Source organism: Adiantum capillus-veneris, chromosome 21 (assembly GCF_014529385.1).
Source record: "Adiantum capillus-veneris isolate H3 chromosome 21, ASM1452938v2, whole genome shotgun sequence".
Taxonomy (NCBI): Eukaryota; Viridiplantae; Streptophyta; class Polypodiopsida; order Polypodiales; family Pteridaceae; genus Adiantum; species Adiantum capillus-veneris.
In genome coordinates this window covers 142,978,099-143,001,541 of record NC_140951.1, presented here as the reverse complement: position 1 = coordinate 143,001,541, position 23,443 = coordinate 142,978,099, and the positions used below count along the sequence as shown (strand labels likewise).

At 44.4% G+C, this 23,443-nt stretch overlaps 4 protein-coding genes and 1 pseudogene across 4 annotated transcripts; all 5 read right to left on the bottom strand.

Moving 5' to 3' along the window:
• Positions 1 to 296: 296 nt before the first annotated feature.
• On the bottom strand, positions 297 to 575 carry LOC147431864 (uncharacterized). Its single transcript, XM_086493929.1, has one exon. The coding sequence runs from the start codon at positions 573 to 575 to the stop codon at positions 297 to 299; it is 279 nt and encodes a 92-aa protein (XP_086350055.1).
• A 4,254-nt stretch (positions 576 to 4,829) lies between these two features.
• Positions 4,830 to 12,133, bottom strand: LOC147431863 (uncharacterized; annotated as a pseudogene).
• Positions 12,134 to 12,142: 9 nt separating this feature from the next.
• On the bottom strand, positions 12,143 to 12,592 carry LOC147431862 (uncharacterized; the record flags this gene model as incomplete). The annotated part of the gene is made up of 1 exon (XM_086493708.1): positions 12,143 to 12,592. A coding segment is annotated over exon 1 (450 nt), but the record flags the coding sequence as incomplete, so codon positions are not given.
• A 788-nt stretch (positions 12,593 to 13,380) lies between these two features.
• Positions 13,381 to 13,893, bottom strand: LOC147431861 (uncharacterized). Its single transcript, XM_086493707.1, has one exon. It carries the CDS (start codon positions 13,888 to 13,890, stop codon positions 13,381 to 13,383), a length of 510 nt encoding a protein of 169 aa, XP_086349833.1. The 5' UTR covers positions 13,891 to 13,893.
• Positions 13,894 to 14,371: 478 nt separating this feature from the next.
• Positions 14,372 to 14,821, bottom strand: LOC147431860 (uncharacterized). The gene has a single exon (XM_086493048.1). The coding sequence runs from the start codon at positions 14,819 to 14,821 to the stop codon at positions 14,372 to 14,374; it is 450 nt and encodes a 149-aa protein (XP_086349174.1).
• Between the last annotated feature and the right edge of the window lie 8,622 nt (positions 14,822 to 23,443).

Here is a 23,443-nt window from a genome sequence, read left to right as displayed (position 1 = left end):
TTGTTGTTTACCCAAAAACGCAACTGTGAGGTGATGAAAACGCTGCTGTCCAGCGATTTTCAGCATGCTCGTACGCTCCCAACAGATTCCAAAACAGTGTACAGGGTGTAGGGAGGATGGGGAATCAATGTCAGAGCCCTTGGTGGGCTGAGAATAGGGAAAACAGCAGTAGAAGTATGGCTGAAATCTGATGATCAGCTCTTGAGTGCCCATGTCTGCATTTCTAAGAGTTTCCACAACCGTCTCAAATGCGCATACACTGAAATGCAGCAAATCCACCATTTGGCCTTGTATTTCTAACAGCTTCGTGAAGGGAAAGCTGAGTACCAAAACTGTGTCTCTTCTGTTGCTTCCTTTACCAACTCTTGCACGCAGGCAAGTGAGCACCTTAATGGCTTCTGTCGTACCTTCACAAGCCAACCACTACTAAGGCGCAGCACTTCGCACACCGCAACTCTGAAAACATCAACAGCATGGCAGTCACATGGCTTTTCATCTGAAATCATCTCAATTTTGACTACCCCTGCAGCCCTGCGAGGCATAACAAGCAGCTCAACTACAATGAAGCTAGCCATGCCCATGAATGCTTCTACAATCCAGTTATTGTAAAGGACTCATCACTTGAATCTTTGTTGGTCCTGGCCAGCATGACCACACCACCACCAGTAAAGGCCGACATTGCACCAGAAAATCCATAAAGGTTGCTCTGTCTTAGAAAGCTTGTGAAAATCACCCACGGTATTAGAGCAGCCAAGCATAGAAAAGGTAAGTCTTTGGACGCTAAAACAACAAGCAAACCACAAATAGATCGTGCCACAGTGCCTTGTGTGTGCAGAGCGGCAGTTTTGAACGAGCTTTGCTCAACCCTATATTGTCCATTAGATGTATGCATGCTCCTATTGTCAAGGGGGGACCCATTGGCCATCTATGGCTGCATCAGTAGTATACTCCGCTGTTCTATGTGGCATGACCTACGTGAACCCACATCCGGCTTCAAAAAACTAGCAAGCAGCTCCAATTCGCCTGGCTTAGCGTTGCTTTGGCTGATCATGCTTATTGTCCCTTTTGCTTCCACTTCCTCATACATCCTGGTCTCTTTGTATTGCATTGTCATTGTACGTGCAATCCAATCATGGGGCCCTTTCCCCAAGTCCCATTGGGCACCATATTTGTCATACATATCAATAATGCATTGGAAAACACAACATCATTCTCCAACAGTCCCCCGACTAGCATCTCATCTTGAATTCACTCACCCATGTCAAGGTCTTGTATAAGGCCTTCCTTTTGAGCCCGCTTAAAACATCCAAGAGCTTTCTTGCCATAGCCATGTTAGGAATATCCTTCCACAAACGTGTTCCAAGAGATGACATTTTGGACAGAAAGTTAATCAACAACTTCTTGTGCTTTGAACAGGGAACCACATTTGGCATTTGCATCCGGTTCATTGAGCTTCCTTGCCACACCATACTCTGTAGCATAAGGAAACATGCCTTCAAGGTGAAAGCATAGGTGATTGCATCTGCCACCTCCTTTGGCATCCATATAGACCAAGGCATTGCCAAGCACAACATGTTTTGACAACAACCCCTGACTAGCAATCTCATTATGAGTTTTCTCACCCATGTGAAGGTCTATGTAAGGCCACAAACCTTTCAAGGTGCAAGCATAGGTGATTGCATTTAGAGAAATTTCTTCCCTTCGCATCCGGTTAAAACATCCTGGAGCTTCTTTGCAACAACTATGTTGTACATAATCTGCAATGAACCTGTTCCAAGAGACGCAATTTTGGACAGAAAGCTCATCAACACAACTTTCCGTACTTTGATAGTGGCACCACACTCGACATTTTTTCTGGTTCAGAGAACCTTCCTTGCCACATCATGTTGAGCAACACAAGGGCACATGCCTTGAAGTTGCAAACATAGGTGATTGTATCTATAGAGAGGCCCTTCCTTCGCAACCGATGAAAACACCACAGAGCTTTCTTGCCACAACCATGTTGGGCATATCCTCGGTTCCTAAACACAATCTTTTGTACAAAGACCTCATCAAGTTGTTTCACAAGGGCACCACATTTGGCACATGTGTTTCCAACACCCCTTGGCTAGAAATCTCATCATGAGTTCTCTCACCCATTTGAAGATCTTGTGTAGGGCCACATGCCTTCAAGATGCAAGCATAGGTGACTTTTCTTTCTCCCACTCTCTCACTCTTTCTCTGCACCTAACATTCAATTTCTTCTACTTTAGTCAAAGTGCTCTTCTCGCAATTTGTTATGCTCTTATGCCTGTGTGGAGGATCTGAGATGATGTATGTGTGGAGGATCTGAGACGATGTATGATGCCCCCATATCGGCCATGCTTTCTCTTTTTCTAAGCTCATGTTTGCCTCTGCTTATTAATTACCAATTGTGCGGTCGCAAAGTTATGAATCCTTTTGGATTCCACAGCAACGGCATGCCCATCAAGCCTTTGCAGACAAGCTGAAGCGTGAGATTGAGTAGTTAGGTAATCCTCCTCAGTTTCCCATTGATCAAGAAACTGCAGATTTAGCAGATCAATAGCCAAATGTAGCATGGCCCCCATGTACAGAAGTAGCAAAGGAAGCCTCGCACATAGAAGCTGAGGCGGCGAATACTCATGTTGGTAATTATTTTCCCAGGTCAAGTAAGAGAAAGAGTACAAAAGCCAAAAATCTAAAGCAGAGGCAAAATCTGGTGGTGAGGCCTATCAATGGAGGATTATGTCATCTCTCGGCATCCCGGAAGATGAGATTCCAAGGTTCACTCACCCAGCATATTGGCTGACTTACTTTCCTGACAATGCCATTGGAGATCTCAAGTTTCTTGGTACCGATGTTGATTGGCATCGATCATTCATCACCACAGACATGAATCCTTACTACAACTCTTTTGTCAAATGGCAGTTCAGAGCTTTGAAGAAGCACGGAAAATTGGTCAAGGAATTGAGGCACACCATATACTCCCTCATGATAGGCAGCCTTGTATGGATCACGATAACCCCAAGGATTAATGGCCTAATTAATTAACCCAGAGTCTTGTCCCTTGTTAGTATATTAATGGGAGGCTACATTTAGTCGGATCACTTAAATGCTCCGTTGTAGACAGACGTTAGTGACGGAAGACAGCATTTGTACATCTAATCAACTAATCATATGTCAGCTAGCTATACTAATTAACTCACACTCAATTGCGGCGATTTCCAAAAGTCTGACAACTCCACACTCGTCAAGGTCCCGTGTCTTGTCCAACACACCATCTCCTTCTCTTGCATTGGAGGCACATCTTGCAGAGCAGCTTAAGAAACCAACTCATGGAAATAACTCTTCATCACATGAGCTGATGAGTTTGGACTGGATGTGCAAGGCCTTGGATGTGGTGATCTTCACCCATAAGTCCGTTCGATAGATTTTCATCTCTACACACACATCAAACCCCATCACTCCATCACCACTGCATTGTGCCAACAAAGGGACCAAAAACACATGGAAGACATTGCCAAAAGTCTTTCTCTCGCATTGGAGGCACATCTTAAAGAGCAACTTAAGAAACTGACTCATGGAAATCGCTCTTCACCACATGATCTGATGAGCTTGGACTGGATGTGCAAGGACTTGGAGGTAGTGATCTTCACCCATGAGTCTGTTTGACAGGTTATCTTGCCTACACACACATCAAACCCCATCACTCTATTACCACTGCATTGCGCCAACAAAGGGACACAGCAACACATGGAAGACATTGTCAAAATCTTGGATGCTTGCTGCCTTATCAAAGAATCCTTGTCAGAGACAAAGGCTTAAGTGAAGGCATCCCATCATGCCCTCAAACGCATCCAATGCCTGAAGTTGGGGAGGCAAGGGGATATAAAGCAGGCTCTTTGCTTCCACTTTATTTTATCTGTATAGGCTGATAAGGAAAAGGACCAATCGTAATCGATCCCTTGAGAATGACAGAAGAGAAATAATGCCTTCTTTAGGATGAAGCCATAGCAGAGCAAAGAACATCCCCAGCATTCGGAGCAGAACCATCCACATTAGCAGCCGATAGTAATGCATGTGAAACGTAAGCGAAAACTCATCGCTGAAGTAAAATCGTTCTTATCTACCATTTCCAGGATTACTATGCCAGAAGACCGCACTAAGACACATGGAAATTTGAAATGATGCCTTCCAAGTTGTTCAATCAACCGATTCTCTGTAATGCGTTTCGGACCCATGTAATTATGGGGCACAAGCAGAGTAGCCTTGAAAAAGTCAAAATCACCAAAATACCTTGTCAGCAACCAAGATCCATCCAAAATGTTTGTAGCCATATGGGCAGTTTTATTAACTAATGGAAGGATCTTTTTCTCGGAAAAGAAAAAGCTTCACCTGTATCTGTGCCTTATGCTCAGTCACAGCACCCAAATCTGAAGAAAAATGATGTATTCAACAGTATACAGTGTGCTAAATAAAATTTCTCTAATGTCCTTGCTCCCACACAGTTACCCACTGCTGAAGATGACTCTCCGTAGTCAAAAAATGACTGCTGCCGAAGCAATGAATGAGCTGCAAGCTGTCCCATGCCCTGTTTCACATCAAAGTCGATCACTCTGATTGTTCATGCGTCTTCCTGCCCCAGACAGTCTACTCGCTGTCCTCTGTCTAGTCTCGCCATATGGGTAGTTTTATTAACTAATGGAAGGATCTTTTTCTCGGAAAAGAAAAGGCTTCACCTGTATCTGTGCCTTATGCTCAGTCACCGCACCCAAATCTGAAGAAAAATGATGTATTCAACAGTATATAGTGTGCTAAATAAAATTTCTCTAATGTCCTTGCTCCCACACAGTTACCCACTGCTGAAGATGACTCTCCGTAGTCAAAAAATGATTGCTGCCGAAGCAATGAATGAGTTGCAAGCTGTCCCATGCCCTGTTTCGCATCTTCTGAAGTCGATCACTCTGATTGTTCATGCGTCTTCCTGCCCCAGACAGTCCACTCGCTGTCCTCTGTCTAGTCTCATTCTGGTTCAGCATAACCTGCTGCCTGGCTTTGCCCGCCAGCTGATATATACCAGTCCGTGTGATTACCAGGCCCCTTGATTCGTGTTTATCCTACTCATCTCCTGTTCTTCCAGCATGTTTTTCCCTAGGGGGAATCCATCGGCCATCTGTGGCCTGCATTCGAGTCATTACCTTCTGATCCATTAGGACCAATACTGGTCTTTTTACCTCCCGTCTATCAAGACGGGCAAACGACCCTAATCCTTTTGGCTTAGCCTTTGCACTGGCCAAGTGCATTCCCTCGTGTTATTATCTCTACACCTCCACTCATGCATGCTGTTCCATAATCGAATGCATCCCAGTATTGGGCACCTTCTGCGTGGTATAACCGGCCTGTACAACGTAGAGGGTGGTACTATTTCAATTACCTGTTAACTTTACACAGAGCACTGAGAAGGGAAGAGAACACAGTTGCGTCCAGCGACTAGAATGTCACTGCGCACACGAGACCGACACCCTATAGGCCTCAAAGACTGGCGCCCCTTTCGGTATTTCTTTATTCAAATTAAGGTAGACGATCCGACCACTTAGCACAAGCTTTCACAAAGCTGTCCAAACCTGGCGAGGGCTGAAAACGCAGGTTTTCGATCGGATTTCGACAACATAACGACGCAAAAACCCCTGTAGGTCAAAAACACCTGTCTAGGACGGATTCCCTCGATATCTGGAAGCTTTTTAGTGAGCTGTCACAGAAATTCAGCGGGCTGTAATTCTCTGTTTTTCACTGCCGGGAGCCCAAAACCCTATACACGCATCCCAAGGCTCTCACGAGGCTCCCCCGATGTTCCCTTGCAGTTTAGGTGCGAAACCCTAAACCTGCAGAAAAACACAGCAGGCTGTAATTCCCTATTTCGGATTGTTTTTAGCGGAGCGAACACGCCTACGCGTGTCCCAAGGGCTCCCGCATGCAATGGGACAGTTCCCCTGTGAATTGGATGAGTTTTCACGAGAGAAAACTCTCCAAACTCGCAATCTTTCGTGATGGAATTGTGCTTACCTGTGGGGGATTAGCAATTAGCTAATCCGATTCTTGTTCAGAAGGCTCTTGCCTTGGCAAACGCGCATAAACCCCCAGAACTGTACATAGGTCAAATGAGAAGCCCACTAGTGGGGCATAACATACTGTACGTAGGGGAGAAAGAGAGCAGTATGTAGCGTGCGGGGCATCACTCCCGTCACCATACTGTGCATAGAGGGCAAGGTAAGCATTCCATAGCTTCTGTACCTGCTACAATCCACCTGAGACTGAAAATGGCACCCCCTTTGTTGATATGCAGCTCGTTTTTGCCTCCCAGAGTGGCAGAATCGCTCACAGGCTGACACGTCGCCCAGTTTCCGTGTTTGGGCTTTCCCTGCTAAAAATATCTCAACTGGTGCGTCAGTTGACTTGGCAGCAGAGCAATAAAATGTTCCCCTTGTCATTCCAGAGCTAATGACGCGAACACATTTTCCGGTCAAAAATAGCAGTTCCCTAAATTTTAGGAGATGCTTCCATGGCGTCCCTATCGGTCTCCTGACCATCATTGAAGACTACCATTTGACCACCATCTACAATGTGGGTTAATTTACTGGCCCCTTTCAACTTATAAAGTTGCAGTGACTTCACGAGTGGCCCAAATTCCAGTTTGGCGCACACGAGCTTCGATACTCATCAGAATTCAGTGCTAACTGGCCCGGGCAGTCCCTGTCTGACCGACCTAGATCCCCGATGTGAGAAACCCATTTGGCTGCAGCCGTTTCACACTGGCCATGAAATGTCCACTTGCACCTTTTCAAGGGTTTTGGGACAAACAAGTAAAAATAAAATAAATATATCTAATACTTATTTAAGAAGGCAACCGGGAAAATACACCTCCTGGTGACACACCCCACCCTTGAAATACTGCAAGCGACCTCGCTTGTATGCCAATAATACATGCGGATATCTCCTGATATCACATATATTCTATGATGGGAATCCAAGATATACATGCTTCCGGAAATGTAGCGTTGGACGATTAAACAATCCCACCAACCTGGCTACGACACATATATCAAGCATAGAAGTCTTCTAGTGTACTCTTGAGCACAAAATTCTCTAGCTAAATTCTGTATGGAAAGAGTAGATACAATTGCTTAACTACTCTCTTGAGCATCATGAACCATGCTCTTGCCTTGCTCCAAAAAGGTTGCATCAAGTCACTGTGGGTTCCATTTGAAAGGCTTCAAGATACAATTGCAATAGCTGAGGTGAATCAAGCAATTCAGACTCTTCCATCCATTTGGCATCTAATGATGGATAGTTCTTGAACTTCACCAAAGAGCGTCTTGCAACTTTTCCTCTAACCTTTCTTTCTTTATGTGCCAATATCTGTTCAAGAACAAGGATTTCATCCAATTCTTCCACTTCGGGTTGTTCCTCATCAAGCATATTCTCTGGTACATCACCAACAAAGGGCCTTAGAAGGCTGACATGAAAAGCATTATGTATTTTCCAGCCTTCTGGTAGCTTTAACCTGTAAGCTACATCGCTAATCTTTTCTGAAATCTGAAAAGGACCATAATATCGAATACTGAGCTTAGGAAACAAGCGTTCCTTGCCTTTCCTTTTCCTTAACCTGGCCTTTGTTTGCCCTGGGCCCCTTTCTTGTGGCTATTAAATCCATCGGAATCTCCCTTCGACAGATTGTTGGCCACTCTTGCATTCTCTATCAACTGAAACATTCATGACAGTAGTCTTTGTGCAGTAGTCCCTGATTTTCTTGGGCAATCCGCAACAGTACTTCTCAATTTGTTCTGACAAAGGCACAAACCTGTAAGAGGTGACTGGCAACAGTGCGGCCCAAAACCGTTTATTGTACTCTTCCAGATCCGCACACCGTTTAGCATTCAACTCGTGCCATTCCGTCATTACATCCACTTCAAAAGTGTTTGTCAACCATGCAGGCGCAAAAAGTTGTTTGAATTGGACCCACGTTGTTGGGGCTTGACCCTGGTTCAACAATGCGGTCCACCATTGGAGCGCATTCCCTTTCAAGAAAGTGGCAGCCTTGCGTATCTTTGAAGATTCCGTGAAGTTGCCTCCAGCATAAGCTGCATCGAACTGCTGTATGAAGGTCAAAGCCTTTAATTGGTCCTCAGTTCCTCTGAAAGTTTCAAACTTCACTCCCTGCCCACCTTCCTTGTAATCCTTAGGTTGACTCAAAGGAGCCACATTATCATAAACAGGTGCCTGTAACAGTGGTGCTCCATGAGTGTTCATTCCAGTAATCGCATCGACTGTTTTCCCTGTCATATCTGCATTTTGTACGTATGGCTGCGAAAAACCAGCCATACCAAATTGTGTTCCAGGCACTCAAAACTGGCCATAGGCACCCTGAAAACCTGGTTGGACACCCATGTTCGCGTACATAGGGTTACCCATGCCTGTTTGCATTGTCCCGAACACATTCCCTGGCATATAACCTGTGGAAGGTCCAGCCATAGCTTGAAACACTGAACCACCTCCAAAATAACCAGGATAAGTATTAGGTAATGGAAGGGTCTGACGCATAGCCTGTTCATTGCTCCCTTGACCATTCACAAACGGTTCCTGTCCAGCTAAAGCAAGTTGCTTTGGATCATTGGACACCGCTAGTTGCTCAACCACATGGGCTTTCCCTTGAGCATCATGAGTCCTCTGCGCATTGTAAATCTCCTTTTCCTGCAACGGCTCAATCATGCCCTGTGTAGGAGGCTGAAAACCCTGTGTCGGAGCCTGTAAGAATTCCTGCATCCTTGGGTTGTTAGCCAACTGCTGAAACATGTCCATGCAACAACGCAGTTGAGTTCTAAACAACGTGTCCTCTTCTTGAAGAGTTGAAGGAATTTTCTCTGTGCCATGTGAGGAAGATCCCTCTTCAGGTACTTGGTCTCTCTTCTCTGCCATATCGACAAGCTCTGTGTTGCTTTCACCCACAACAATCCACGCTGCACTTTTTGAAGAAAAAGTGACTATCCCGTCGATGGAACCATATAACCGGCCTGTACAACGTTGAGGGCGGTACTATTTCAATTACCTGTTAACTTTACACAGAGCACTGAGAAGGGAAGAGAAAACAGTTGCGTCCAGCGACTAGAATGTCACTGCGCACACGAGACCGACACCCTGTAGGCCCCAAAGACTGGCGCCCCTTTCGGTATTTCTTTATTCAAATTAAGGTAGACGATCCGACCACTTAGCACAAGCTTTCACAAAGTTGTCCAAATCTGGCGAGGGCTAAAAACGCAGGTTTTCGATCGGATTTCGACAGCATAACGGCACAAAAACCCCTGTAGGTCAAAAACACCTGTCTAGGACGGATTCCCTGATATCTGGAAGCTTTTTGGTGAGCTGTCACAGAAATTCAGCGGGCTGTAATTCTCTGTTTTTCACTGCCGGGAGCCCAAAACCCTGTACACGCATCCCAAGGCTCTCACGAGGCTCCCCCGATGTTCCCTTGCAGTTTAGGTGCGAAACCCTAAACCTGCAGAAAAACACAACAGGCTGTAATTCCCTGTTTCGGATTGTTTTTAGCGGAGCGAACACGCCTACGCGTGTCCCAAGGGCTCCCGCACGCAATGGGACAGTTCCCCTGTGAATTGGACGAGTTTTCACGGGAGAAAACTCTCCAAACTCGCAATCTTTCGTGATGGAATTGTGCTTACCTGTGGGGGATTAGCAATTAGCTAATCCGGTTCTTGTTCAGAAGGCTCTTGCCTTGGCAAACGCGCATAAACCCCCAGAACTGTACATAGGTCAAATGAGAAGCCCACTAGTGGGGCATAACATACTGTACGTAGGGGAGAAAGAGAGCAGTATGTAGCGTGCGGGGCATCACTCCCGTCACCATACTGTGCATAGAGGGCAAGGTAAGCATTCCATAGCTTCTGTACCTGCTACAATCCACCTGAGACTGAAAATGGCGCCCCCTTTGTTGATATGCAGCTCGTTTTTGCCTCCCAGAGTGGCAAAATCGCTCACAGGCTGACACGTCTCCCAGTTTCCGTGTTTGGGCTTTCCCTGCTAAAAATATCTCAAATGGTGTGTCAGTTGACTTGGCAGCAGAGCAATAAAATGTTCCCCTTGTCATTCCAGAGCTAATGACGCGAACACATTTTCCAGTCAAAAATAGCAGTTCCCTAAATTTTAGGAGATGCTTCCATGGCGTCCCTATCGGTCTCCTGACCATCATTGAAGACTACCATTTGACCACCATCTACAATGTGGGTTAATTTACTGGCCCCTTTCAACTTATAAAGTTGCAGTGACTTCACGAGTGGCCCAAATTCCAGTTTGGCGCACACGAGCTTCCATACTCATCAGAATTCAGTGCTAACTGGCCCGGGTAGTCCCTGTTTGACCGACCTAGATCCCCGATGTGAGAAACCCATTTGGCTGCAGCTGTTTCACACTGGCCATGCAATGTCCACTTGCACCTTTTCAAGGGTTTTGGGACAAACAAGTAAAAATAAAATAAATATATCTAATACTTATTTACGGAAGGCAACAGGAAAAATACACCTCCTGGTGACAGCGTGGTCCCATATGAAGTCACTGCGCGCATTCACCTTCCCTATCAATTGAGTTCGAGGGCCAGTCATCATGACGACGAGACCTCTGTTGTTCTTCATGCCCGCCAACAGCTTTGCATGTCTTCACCATCAGCGGGCCCTTTTTGGCTCCATTGACTAACCAGTTAGGGGACTCATTAGTCCAGCAATCAGGCTGCCTTGGCCAGCTTCCGTGACTTTGATCGGCTCCCATTTCAATCAGCACCACAGTGCCTCCGCTCAGGGTGCAACAAACAGTTTCCTGAGCATCTGCATCCCTAGTCAGGCGGGTCTGAGACCCCCATCTTTCCATGCCAGCCTCAATGCTGCACCCACTGAGCATTATTACCCAGTACAAGAAAACGAGCATAGTAATCGTTCCAGGTTCGATATTCCAAAACCCCCACGCCCTTACATTTTCGAGAAAAATTTCAGCCCAAATTCTGTTATGTTCCCATATCTCGCTTGACTCTCTAACCCGGACTATGGTAGTCAATGCTATCTGGGCCAGTAATAATGTCACGCGCTGTCTCGCAGGACACCTCAAGAAAGTGGGCATCCAGCCCTCTAAAAGCATCATGTCTGGCCCATCCGACCAGGCTCGGAGACTCCAGTTGTACTCAACCAAGCTTCGCGCGTCTCTAGCCAACGGGGTCCCTCGTTGAGGGTACCATAATCGAGAACTGGCTATTCGTGCCCGTTTTAGTTCCATACAGGTTCGTCCCCGATAGGGCCTACTTCTTCCAACCGAGTTGTATCCTTACGGCGACTGACCTCTGTGGATCCGCCCCACACAGCTTAGGTCTTGCAAACAACCCACAAGACTGCTTCGAAAACATTCTCCGTCGAATCTCCATAACCCCAGCTGAGGTCCGATCACTGTGCATTACTGTTAGGTCATGCCCCCAATCTTGTCCTGTTGTTTCTTGCACATCAATGTCCGTTCTCATCAAAATCACACCCATCACCTCTGGTAACTCACTGCTCATTCCACCCGAATGCAAGGAATCTGACCACCGTTTCCAAGCATCCCCACAACTCTCTTTACCACACGTGCCCCAAGCCAGTTTGCTCATAGCCGGCATTCCTGCATCCCCGACCATCCTTGGGTGAAGGCTACTCGTACCTGTACTATAACTACCATCGGCGGATGGGTTCGGCATCAAGCACGTCCCCCGCCTCAGCGACATACGATTGATTATATGTGTATCAACTGGCCCTTCCTGGCCCGCATCCCTTACATTCAGGTCACGTCCTAGCATCACGATATTCATGCAATGCTCCAGGTTCACCGTCTCATCCTGACTTGACGGGCTGCCCAACCTCAACTCCTCGCATGCTCGAGGCATAACGCCAATGATCTCCACAGCCCCGTTCTCGGGCACAATGGAGGCAGCCGGCTGTAGTTCACCTTGCGACGCATATTTCGCCCTTTCCCCATCATGTGGGAAGTAGGAGGCAGCAAGGTCTACCTGGTGTTTCTCTTCCGCCTCTTCATGCATTTCATTGGTGCCCATTTCGTATGGCCCGCTGGCCACCAAATTCCCAAAGCCTGGTTTACCAGGAATACCGCAAAATTTCACATCCACCCTATTGGCGTCACCGGAGGCCTCATCCAGCCTTACATCTTGCCAATTTCCATTTTCTGGCACAAGCATCAATCCATTCAGTCGTGCCAGCACTTGCTTCGCCCCGTCATGCCGGGAATAGACGTCAATCCGATCCGCTTGGTATTCCTCTTCGCTTTCTTCACTGGTACAATACTCACCATTTAAGTACGGCTCGCAAACCAACAACTCCCCATCCAACAGGGCATGACTAGCACCACTTCCGGTTTCCTGCATCTCTTCTTCCCCGAAATAGGCATCAGCATAGCCAGGGAACATTGCATCTAGCTTGCTTACCAATTCTTCCTCATAACACTTATCCACCATACTTCCTTCTCCTTCGTCCACACACAAAGCATCCGTACTCATCTCTTCTTTCGTTTCGAAAACGGCATGACTAGCACCACTTCCGGTTTCCTGCATCTCTTCTTCCCCAAAATAGGCATCAGCGTAGCCAGGGAACATTTGCCCATTTCTTCCTCATAACACTTATCCACCATACTTCCTTCTCCTTCGTCCACACACAAAGCATCCGTACTCATCTCACAAGAGAGAGAGAGAGAGAGAGAGAGAGAGAGAGAGAGAGAGAGAGAGAGAGAGAGAGAGAGAGAGATTGTACCTGCCTTTACTTCAGAGCAGAATAGATTGCGAGAAGAGCAGGTTCAATAAAGCAGAAGAAAGTGATGTCGGGTGCAGAGAAAGAATGAGAAAGTGGAAGAAAGAAAAGTCACCATCTAAAGTCGCGATCTCATTTGTGTCTTTTCTCTAACGTGGCATAGCTCTCCTTTTAGTTTTCAAAAAATAGTCTTTGGGCTAACTGCCCTAAAAAGATATGATGCCAGTAAGGGAAAAAATCAAAACATGGTGGAGCTGTACCTTAAGACTGCAATAAAAGGGGTTCTATTGCTGCTTTGCTTACTGCTATCTGCCTCATTTACAGGGAGTTTTGATAGTATTGAGCTGAGTCATAGTTTGCCTTGCAATCTCAATAGTCTGGGGTATTTTGTAAAGGATGAGACTTGAAAGGCCTTACTGTGTCCAATGACAAAATGGCACCCCATGAGGCACCTCCAACAACCTATCCTGCCCTTGATGCCCACCAGCCAGGCCTAGTGGGTGTTCCATTTCATTCAGCAAATCTTGGACCTCTCCGAGCCTCACCTCTTTTTTAGTCCCATCATCCAGCACATAGGCATAAGTATTTCCATGGATCCCGTTTCGGACACGGCACATTCTTGTTCCGCACGAGTTTGCTTTTCCCAGTCATGCGGGAGGTAGGAGTCAACAGTAACCTGTACTATAACTACCATCGTGGATGGGTTTGGCATCAAGCACGTCCCCCACCTCAGCGACATACGATTGGTTATACGCGTATCAACTGGCCCTTCCTGGCCCGCATCCCTTACATTCAGGTCGCGTCCTAGCATCACGACGTCCATGCAATGCTCTAGGTTCACCGTCTCATCCTGACATGACGGGCTGCCCAACCTCAACTCCTCGCATGCCCGAGGCATAACGCCAATGATCTCCACAGCCCCGTTCTCGGGCGCAAAGGAGGCAGCCAGCTGTAGTTCACCTTGCGACGCATATTTCGCCCTTTCCCCATCACGTGGGAAGTAGGAGGCAGCAAGGTCTACCTGGTGTTTCTCTTCCGCCTCTTCATGCATTTCATTGCTGCTTCGGCATCAAGCACGTCCCCCGCCTCAGCGACATACGATTGGTTATACGCGTATCAACTGGCCCTTCCCCCGCATCCCTTACATTCAAGTCGTGTCCTAGCATCACGACATCCATGCAACGCTCCAAGTTCACCGTCTCATCCTGACTTGATGGGCTGCCCAACCTCAACTCCTCGCATACCCGAGGCATAACGCCAATGATCTCCACAGCCCCGTTCTCGGGCACAAAGGAGGCAGCCAGCTGTAGTTCACCTTGCTACGCATATTTCGCCCTTTCCCCATCACGTGGGAAGTAGGAGGCAGCAAGTCATTCGTACAATACTCATTGTGTGAGTCTTGCTCGCTGGCCATCGATTTTCCTAGTTCTGTTTTGCTAGCAACATCACCATCATGCATAGGCCAACTGTCGCATATTGGCATTCCCTCCTTGATCAAAAGGTAGGATTCCGTTAGTTCCTCCTGAGGCTCCTCATAGTCCCCAAGCTTTACATCTGGCTCGTAGGCCCATCATCCAGCACATAGGCATAAGCATTTCCTTGGATCCCGTTTTGGGCACGGCACATTCTTGTTCCGCACTAGTTTGCTTTTCCCAGTCACGCAGGAGGTAGGAGTCAACAGTAACCTTCTGGCACTCCTCCCCACTTCCTTCATTCGCACAATACTCATTGTGTGAGTCTGGCTCGCTGGCCACCGATTTTCTCACTTCTAGTTTGCTAACAACAGCACCATCATGCATAGGCCAGCTGTCGCATACTGGCATTCCCTCCTTGATCGAAAGGTAGGATTCCGTAAGTTCCTCCTGAGGCTCCTCATAGTCCCCAAGCTTTACATCTGGCTCGTAGGTCCATTCCCCATCCCACGAGGCAAAAGCAAGCCTTGCAATCAATTTGTGTCCAAGAGACCACAAAAGAAAGCTCATCGACAATTTTATGCTCCTTCATAAAGGCACCACATCTCGTATACATCTCAACCTTGGGCCTTCAAGGTGCAATGAGCCTAAATCAGCTGCAACTTGCAAGCACCATGCATCGTAACCGCCAAACCATACCCCAAGCAACCTTCAGTATTAATGACCGAGCCATACGAGGTTTGTAAAACCATCCTCAATAATCGAAAACATTTCGCATAGGGTCATAACTAACCTTCCAGCATATTCCAATCACACATCAAAGCGATCACCTTCACGCTCAGAAAAATGAGTATCGTCACTTCCATCAGGCTTTCCATAGGCATAACTTGGGGTAATAGGGGACGTGGGACCTCTATTGTAAGGGAACATCAAGAGAATTGCAAAATTTTATACAGCGGCCACAAATGGCATGTGAAGAAGACATAGAATGGCAAAAGATATGATTCCAGTAAGGAACAAAATCAAAACATGGTGGAGCTGTAACTTAAGACTGCAATAAAGGGGTTCTATTGCTGCTTCGCTTACTCCTATCTGCCTCATTTACAGGGAGTTTTGACAGTATTGAGCTGAGTCATAGCTTGTCTTGAAATTTTAATAGTCTAGGGTATTTTGTAAAGGATGAGACTTGAAAGGCCTTACTGTCTCCAATGACCCAAGTACCGCAAGAACAAAACCAAGAATAAGACCATCGTCTCTAACTAGAAATCCGTGTTGTGATAGGACCCTCCACACATCCAACAAGTCTTTGAGAAGGTCATTGTGAGCTCAATGCACATGCCATCCTTGACCCTCTACCAAAGATGAGCCCGTACCTTTATTCGAAAACTTCCTGGCCCGCATCCCTTACATTGAGGTCGCGTCCTAGCATCACGACATCCATGCAACGCTCTAGGTTCAACGTCTCATCCTAACTTGACGGGCTGCCCAACCTCAACTCCTCGCATGTCCGAGGCATAACGCCAATGATCTACACAGCCCCGTTCTTGGGCACAAAGGAGGTAGCCAGCTGTAGTTCACCTTGCGACGCATATTTCGCCCTTTCCCCATCACGTGGGAAGTAGGAGGCAACAAGGTCTACCTGGTGTTTCTCTTCCCCCTCTTCATGCATTTCATTGCTGCCTCGGCATCAAGCACGTCCCCCGCCTCAGCGACATACGATTGGTTATACACGTATCAACTGGCCCTTCCCCCGCATCCCTTACATTCAAGTCGCGTCCTAGCATCACGACATCCATGCAACGCTCCAAGTTCACCGTCTCATCCTGACTTGACGGGCTGCCCAACCTCAACTCCTCGCATACCCGAGGCATAACGCCAATAATCTCCATAGCCCCGTTCTCAGGCACAAAGGAGGCAACCAGCTGTAGTTCACCTTGCTACGCATATTTCGCCCTTTCCCCATCACGTGGGAAGTAGGAGGCAGCAAGTCATTCGTACAATACTCATTGTGTGAGTCTTGCTCGCTGGCCATCGATTTTCCTAGTTCTGTTTTGCTAGCAACATCACCATCATGCATAGGCCAACTGTCGCATACTGGCATTCCCTCCTTGATCGAAAGGTAGGATTCTGTAAGTTCCTCCTGAGGCTCCTCATAGTCCCCAAGCTTTACATCTGGCTCGTAGGCCCATCATCCAGCACATAGGCATAAGCATTTCCTTGGATCCCGTTTTGGGCACGGCACATTCTTGTTCCGCACTAGTTTGCTTTTCCCAGTCATGCAGGAGGTAGGAGTCAATAGTAACCTTCTGTCACTCCTCCCCACTTCCTTCATTCGCACAATACTCATTGTGTGAGTCTGGCTCGCTGGCCACCGATTTTCTCACTTCTAGTTTGCTAACAACAGCACCATCATGCATAGGCCAGCTGTCGCATACTGGCATTCCCTCCTTGATCGAAAGGTAGGATTCCGTAAGTTCCTCCTGAGGCTCCTCATAGTCCCCAAGCTTTACATCTGGCTCGTAGGTCCATTCCCCATCCCACGAGGCAAAAGCAAGCCTTGCAATCAATTTGTGTCCAAGAGACCACAAAAGAAAGCTCATCGACAATTTTATGCTCCTTCATACAGGCACCACATCTGGTATACATCTCGACCTTAGGCCTTCAAGGTGCAATGAGCCTAAATCAGCTGCAACTTGCAAGCACCATGCATCGTAACCGCCAAACCATACCCCAAGCAACCTTCAGTATTAATGACCGAGCCATACGAGGTTTGTAAAACCATCCTCAATAATCGAAAACATTTCGCATACGGTCATAACTAACCTTCCAGCATATTCCAATCACCCATCAAAGCGATCACCTTCACGCTCAAAAAAATGAGTATCGTCACTTCCATCAGGCTTTCCATAGGCATAACTTGGGTTACTAGGGGACGTGGGACCTCTATTGTAAGGGAACATCAAGAGAATTGCAAAATTTTATACAACAGCCACAAATGACATGTGAATAAGACATAGAATGGCAAAAGATATGATGCTAGTAAGGGACAAAATCAAAACATGGTGGAGCTGTACCTTGAGACTGCAATAAAGGGGTTCTATTGCTGCTTCGCTTACTGCTATCTGCCTCATTTACAGGGAGTTTTGACAGTATTGAGCTAAGTCATAGTTTGCCTTGAAATCTCAATAGTCTGGGGTATTTTGTAAAGGATGAGACTTGAAAGGCCTTACTGTCTCCAATGACCCAAGTACCGCAAAAACAAAACCAAGAATAAGACCATCGTCTCTAACTAGAAAGCCGTGTTGTGATAGGACCCTCCACACATCCAACAAGTCTTTGAGGAGGTCATTGTGAGCTCAATGCACATGCCATCCTCGACCCTCTACCGAAGATGAGCCCGTATCTTTATTCGAAAACCATTGCTCTGCTCTGAAGGCTCCCCTCTACTTATAAAAGGTTACTATATGGTTATCTATGAGAGAGAGAGAGAGAGAGAGAGCACGCACGTGATTATGTGTGTGTCTGTGTGAGAGAGAGAGAGAGAGAGAGAGAGAGAGAGAGCGCACATGATTATGTGTGTGTGTCTGAGAGAGAGAGAGAGAGAGAGAGAGAGAGAGAGAGAGAATTGTACCTACGTAAGAGATTTCTCTCAGAGGGAAGCCAGTAACTTGGCAAAGGAAGGTTTGAAATTGAACGTCGGGTGAGAGAGAAAGAAAGAGAATGAAATGTCGCGGTCCTATTTGCGCCTTTTGGTTGACGTGGCATAGCTCTCCTTTTAGCTTTTAAAAAATAGTCTTTGGGCTAACTGTCCTAAAAACTTATACGGCCATGCCACTTTCATATCGATCAATATGAAAAAAAATCAATGCATACAATCAATTGATTCACCTTTAGTTTTCTAGAAAGACAAAGTGGCACAGACACGCATGGTTACTTAATGAGCCTATAAAGTTATTCACATCAAGCATAATAATAGGTGGGTTTTATTCAATTCTGAACCCATTGACATCGAAAACATTTTTGAGTTGGTATCTGAGTATGTATCGGGTACTTTCTCAAAGGTGGTAGATAATTCATCTCCTTGGCTTAGACTCTCTTCTATTGATGTTCTATTGAGGTTTTCACCAAAAGTGCCTAGATTTCTTAACACTCTATGAGATCTAAGGTTTATAAAGATTCACAATGAATTATCAAGTAATCCCATGGTAAGCAGAATTTGAATTAAAAAAAGGAAAAAGTTACAAGGCCTCAAAGGTGGGGAAAGAGGAAGTGGTCCTCTTTCGCCACCTTTGATAATTGTGATGCAATTTCATACAAATTTAAAACAAATGTAATCCTAACAGTTTATTGCTTACCTTACTCCTAGGAAGACTAAAAATTCTTACCTTACTTCTATGAATTTTACTAGGCACTAGAAGATATACCCAACGATGCTCGAGTTGAAGACTTGGTATGGAGAGAGAGTTAATTTAATGAACAAATGCCTTTGTTAATTAAACAGGGTGAGGGGTGGACGTTGATGCTCTACAACAAACAAGTGAGATTCATAAGACCCGCCAACCTCTAAGGTTTGAAATGTGGAAAATGTGGAGTACAACAATTGAAAGGCAAATCATTGCATAACTTGAAGTATCCAACTTCATCTCTTTTGATTTTTGAGGATGTTGAATTGTTAAGTGTGTCACATTCTCTTCATAATGTAGGCAATCAATACAAAGAAATAAAACATGCTAAATGATATCATAAAACGAAAGCCTACCATAACACATGACATCGATATGTAGAGCAATGCCAACAATCTTTATAAAATAAAAAAAGCAAAACTCACAATTGTGAGTAATCAATGCCAACAATCTTAATCATGATGATGTTTATATCATATATATGAAAGATGCTAGAGGCAATTGCATTTTAGACAATTTAATCACAAAAATTACTTGAGAATCATAATTATCTATTACACTTTTATCTTTGAGAAATGAACAAAGGATAAACTTTTATGGCCACATCACTTTTAATGGAACGATAGGGAAAAAATTCAATGCATACAATTAATTGATTCATTTTAGGTGCGTCAGAAAGACAAAGTGGCATGGACACACATGCTTACTCAACATGCCTAGAAGGTTTGTTCACATCCAGCTGAATAACTGGGTGGGTTTAATTTAATTTTGGACTTGGTGTTCATTAAGGCATATCTTAGGAGATCTCTCCTTCAAACTCGAAAGGAAAAGTGGGTGGATTGTCCTATGTAGCACAAGGAGGGGGATGGTGACATCTAGCAACGAGGCGGGCATGGAAGACAGCTCACTTGGGAGGGTGCTACATGGCAAGACACATTGGGCAGGGGAGGAACTATTAGAGGGGAGATGGTAGGAAAGTGCGCTATTTTTGTCCATAGGGACTCACGGATTCGCAATGATCTCGCACAGCATGGAAATTTTACAACCCAGCACATGAGGTCATCAATTCCCATGGCAGAATGACCTAGAGTAGAATGAAATGCAGAATGAATATTGAGAATTGCGATCAATGACAAAGAATTAGGATACAATCGCTATGATGTTTATGACCCATTATATGGGTCCAAGTGTCCCTTCTTTTGAGTATACTTTTGCTTGCACCAATTGGTTTATGGGCAAGTAAAGTGGCCAAGGGAGCAACAAATCCCACACAAGTATATAGCTAGGACATTAAGCTACCTATTGGGTGGTCAAAAATCAAAACTGAGTTGTGAGGATGGGCCCCGGATGGGCAATAAACTACAACAATATTTAATGAGCTCTTTGATGTAAGCAAACAATATTAATGATTCCTTAAAATAAAAACCTATCATAACACATGACATCGATTTGGAAAGCAATGCCAACAATCTTGATCATGTTCATTTGTGTATGATATATGATTCCTTAAAATAAAAACCTACCATAACACATGACATCGATTTGGAAAGCAATGCCAACAATCTTAATCATGTTCATGTGTGTATGATATATATGAAGGATGTTTAAGGCACTTGCATTTTTAGACAATTTTGTCACAAAAATTACTTGAGAATCATAATCATCTAGTACGCTTTTATCCCCCAAAAATGAACAAAGGAGAAACTTTTATATCAATTGATAGGAAAGAAATTCAATGCTGAGAGATACACCTCCCCAAGGGTCTATGCACAAACATACATAATTTAAACTTTTATACCACTTTCAATATACATTAAATGTCCCATCTAAATGAAACAAGCAACCATATATCAATGCAATAACAAAATATGGATATACTATAACATCAAAAATATAAACAAATGACTAGCAGAGCATCGGACCTTGTGTAGGGATTGACCGGTCTACTCATCCACTTCCGTTCTACAATGGACAAGGAGAATTTCATTTCACTGTGAGCGAGCCAAAAGACCTCCAACCTACTAGAGCCAAAAAAGCATGAAATTCTAAAAATAGTGTAAAAAGTAAATTAAAAAAAAAAGAATTACAAATTTCCTTTGTCCATTGGAATAAGAAAGCGGATTCGCTTTTCACTAAAAAGCAATAAAAATCATGAAAAGCTAAAAATAGCGAAAAAGCACTTAAAAAATATTTTTTTAACAAAATTGAACCATAGCTTCCCCGGAACTCATAGATTAAGGATACGGCCCTGCTTTTTGCAAAAAGTATCAAAAAGCACAAAAAACATGAAAAAGCTTTTAAAGAATGGATTTTTTCAAAACTGAACCAAACATCCATCTGACCTACTGGAACATGGAAACGCCTTTTCTTTTCACTTTAGAGCATCACAACACTACCAAACAAACATTCTAAACCAAAATCTGGCAAAATGGAAATTGAAATCTAATTTTCTTACTTTTTAAAGGAGACCCAAAATTTGGGGATCTTATATCCTCCCACACTTGCAGAATTCGAGGTATCCTCACCTTGATAAGAATTATGGGTAGTTTAGTCTCATTACATTATCATGTTCCCAAGTAGCATCTTCCTCAGGATATGTTGACCATTGTCAAGGTGTTCAATAACGGTTCGATTTATGAAGAGGTTTACTTCTACCGTGAAGAATCGCTTCAAGGTACTCTTCAAAAGTTTCATCGTAGAGGTAGATAATAGAGAATCATAAAAAATGTGATTTGGATCAGATACATACCTCTTCAGCAAGCTGACGTGAAAAACCTCATATACCTTTATGTGTGGTGGTAACAAGAGTAATGGAAATGGCCTATCAACTTTGAGAATAGCGGAATTAAGAGAATTAGAGTGAGCATTTTCATGAGACTAATTTGAGAACATAGAGGGTGAACTTAATTAGCAGTAGCAACATAACCATTATACTTAATTAACTTGGCATGAACAATACTTTTGCAAGAGAGAGAAGTAGAGAACATGACAACAATAGAGGACTAGATTTATGTGGAGCCGGTCCCCCCTCCAATAGGCTTTTGTATTATAGATTCTCCAATCAAGTGAGAGACTTGGTACAATACAATCTTTGTGTTCCTTGTGACCTAAGTGGTGCAATGAAGATGAAAAGCTTCATGCATCACGAGCATAACATAAACTTTGTAAAAGCATTAACCATCCCTGGTCTCAGTCCTAAGGCCTCAAACACCTTCAAAGGTGGAGAGAGCTAGCGGGGAATGAGGGTAGGGAAGAAGAAGAAGAAGAATTCATAGAAGAAAGAAATAGCTCCTCACTTATCATCACTCTGCTTTCTTAGAATAGCATAATAGCATAGTAAAATGAAGGTGAAGAAGATTGCAAGCTTAAGCATTGGAGCATGGCCCCGGGGGATTCACCATGGAAAACTTACCGCGCCATGTAAGTGTAGGGGAAGGGGTTTTTTTTACAAGTTACATAAGTTTATAAGTGAGGGGAAGGCCCCCAATAATTTATCTCCCAAGCTTAAAAATAAGGGAGGAGGCTATCATATTTAGGGGGATGGGGGGGGGGGGGGGTAAGAAAAGGAAAAGATGAGAGGAAGTTTTTGTGTTTCAAAATCATGGCTTCCCAAAAGAGTCTTCCCTCAAACTTGTGAGTCAATAGCTACAAAGATACATGCAAGAACTAACACTACTTTGTATCAATTGCTTGTTTTGTGATTATAGCTCATTTGTTGAGGGATGAAAGCTATAAAGAGTTTACATAGATATAAATTTACACGAAGAACTGAGTCAATAGCTACAAAGATACATGCAAGAACTAACACTGCTATGTATCAATTTCTTGTTTTGTGATTATGGTTCAATTTGTTGAAGGATGAAAGCTATAAAGAGTTTGCATAGATGTAAATTTACACAAAGAACCTAACTTAACTTTATAACCATGTTTTTTGAGTAATTTAGATGGGCCAAAATTGGATGAGTAGCCTTAATGCATGCTGATTGGGCACATAGTTTGAAAGTCAAACAAAGACACATTGAGGGTACATCTATTTATCAGCATAAGTGGTTTCTTAGTACGTTGCCAGTCACTATACTACACACTCTTTGACTAGTTTTACTCAGTTTAGATCATGTGAGACCTAAATTTTATATGTAAGATAGGGGTAAGATAGTTTGAGTTTGTATAAATGTAAATTTACACAAAGAACCTAACTTAACTTTATAAACATGTTTTTTGAGTAATTTAGATGGGCCAAAATTGGATGAGTAGCCTTAGTGTAGGCTGATTGGGCACATAGTTTGAAAGTCAAACTAAGACACATTGAGGGTACATCTATTTATTAGCAGAAGTGGTTCCTTAGTACATTGCCAGTTACTATGCTACACACTCTTTGACTAGTTTTACTCAGTTAGATCACGTGAGACCTAAATTTTATATGTAAGATAGGGGTATGATAGTTTTATTCATTGATTGTTGTATAAGTGTAGAAATGGGGGTCATATTCTCTAATATGAGTCGTATATAGGGATTTTATCAAAGTTGTTCGCTCGCAGGTAGCATCTCATTTTGTATATAGAGTGAATCCCCCAGGAGCATGGCTCTTGGTTGAATTTTCATTCCATAGCCAAGAGTTTTGGTGTAGGCTCTCAGCTTCTCAACAAGCTTGGAGAAGGAGATGGAGCTCTTGCACTTTGCACTTCACACAATGAGAGAGAGAGAGAGAGAGAGAGAGAGAGAGTGGGAGAGTATACCCTGCAAGCAAGCCCCCTAGCTTCTTGGGTAGACTCCTCATTCTAGCTCACGG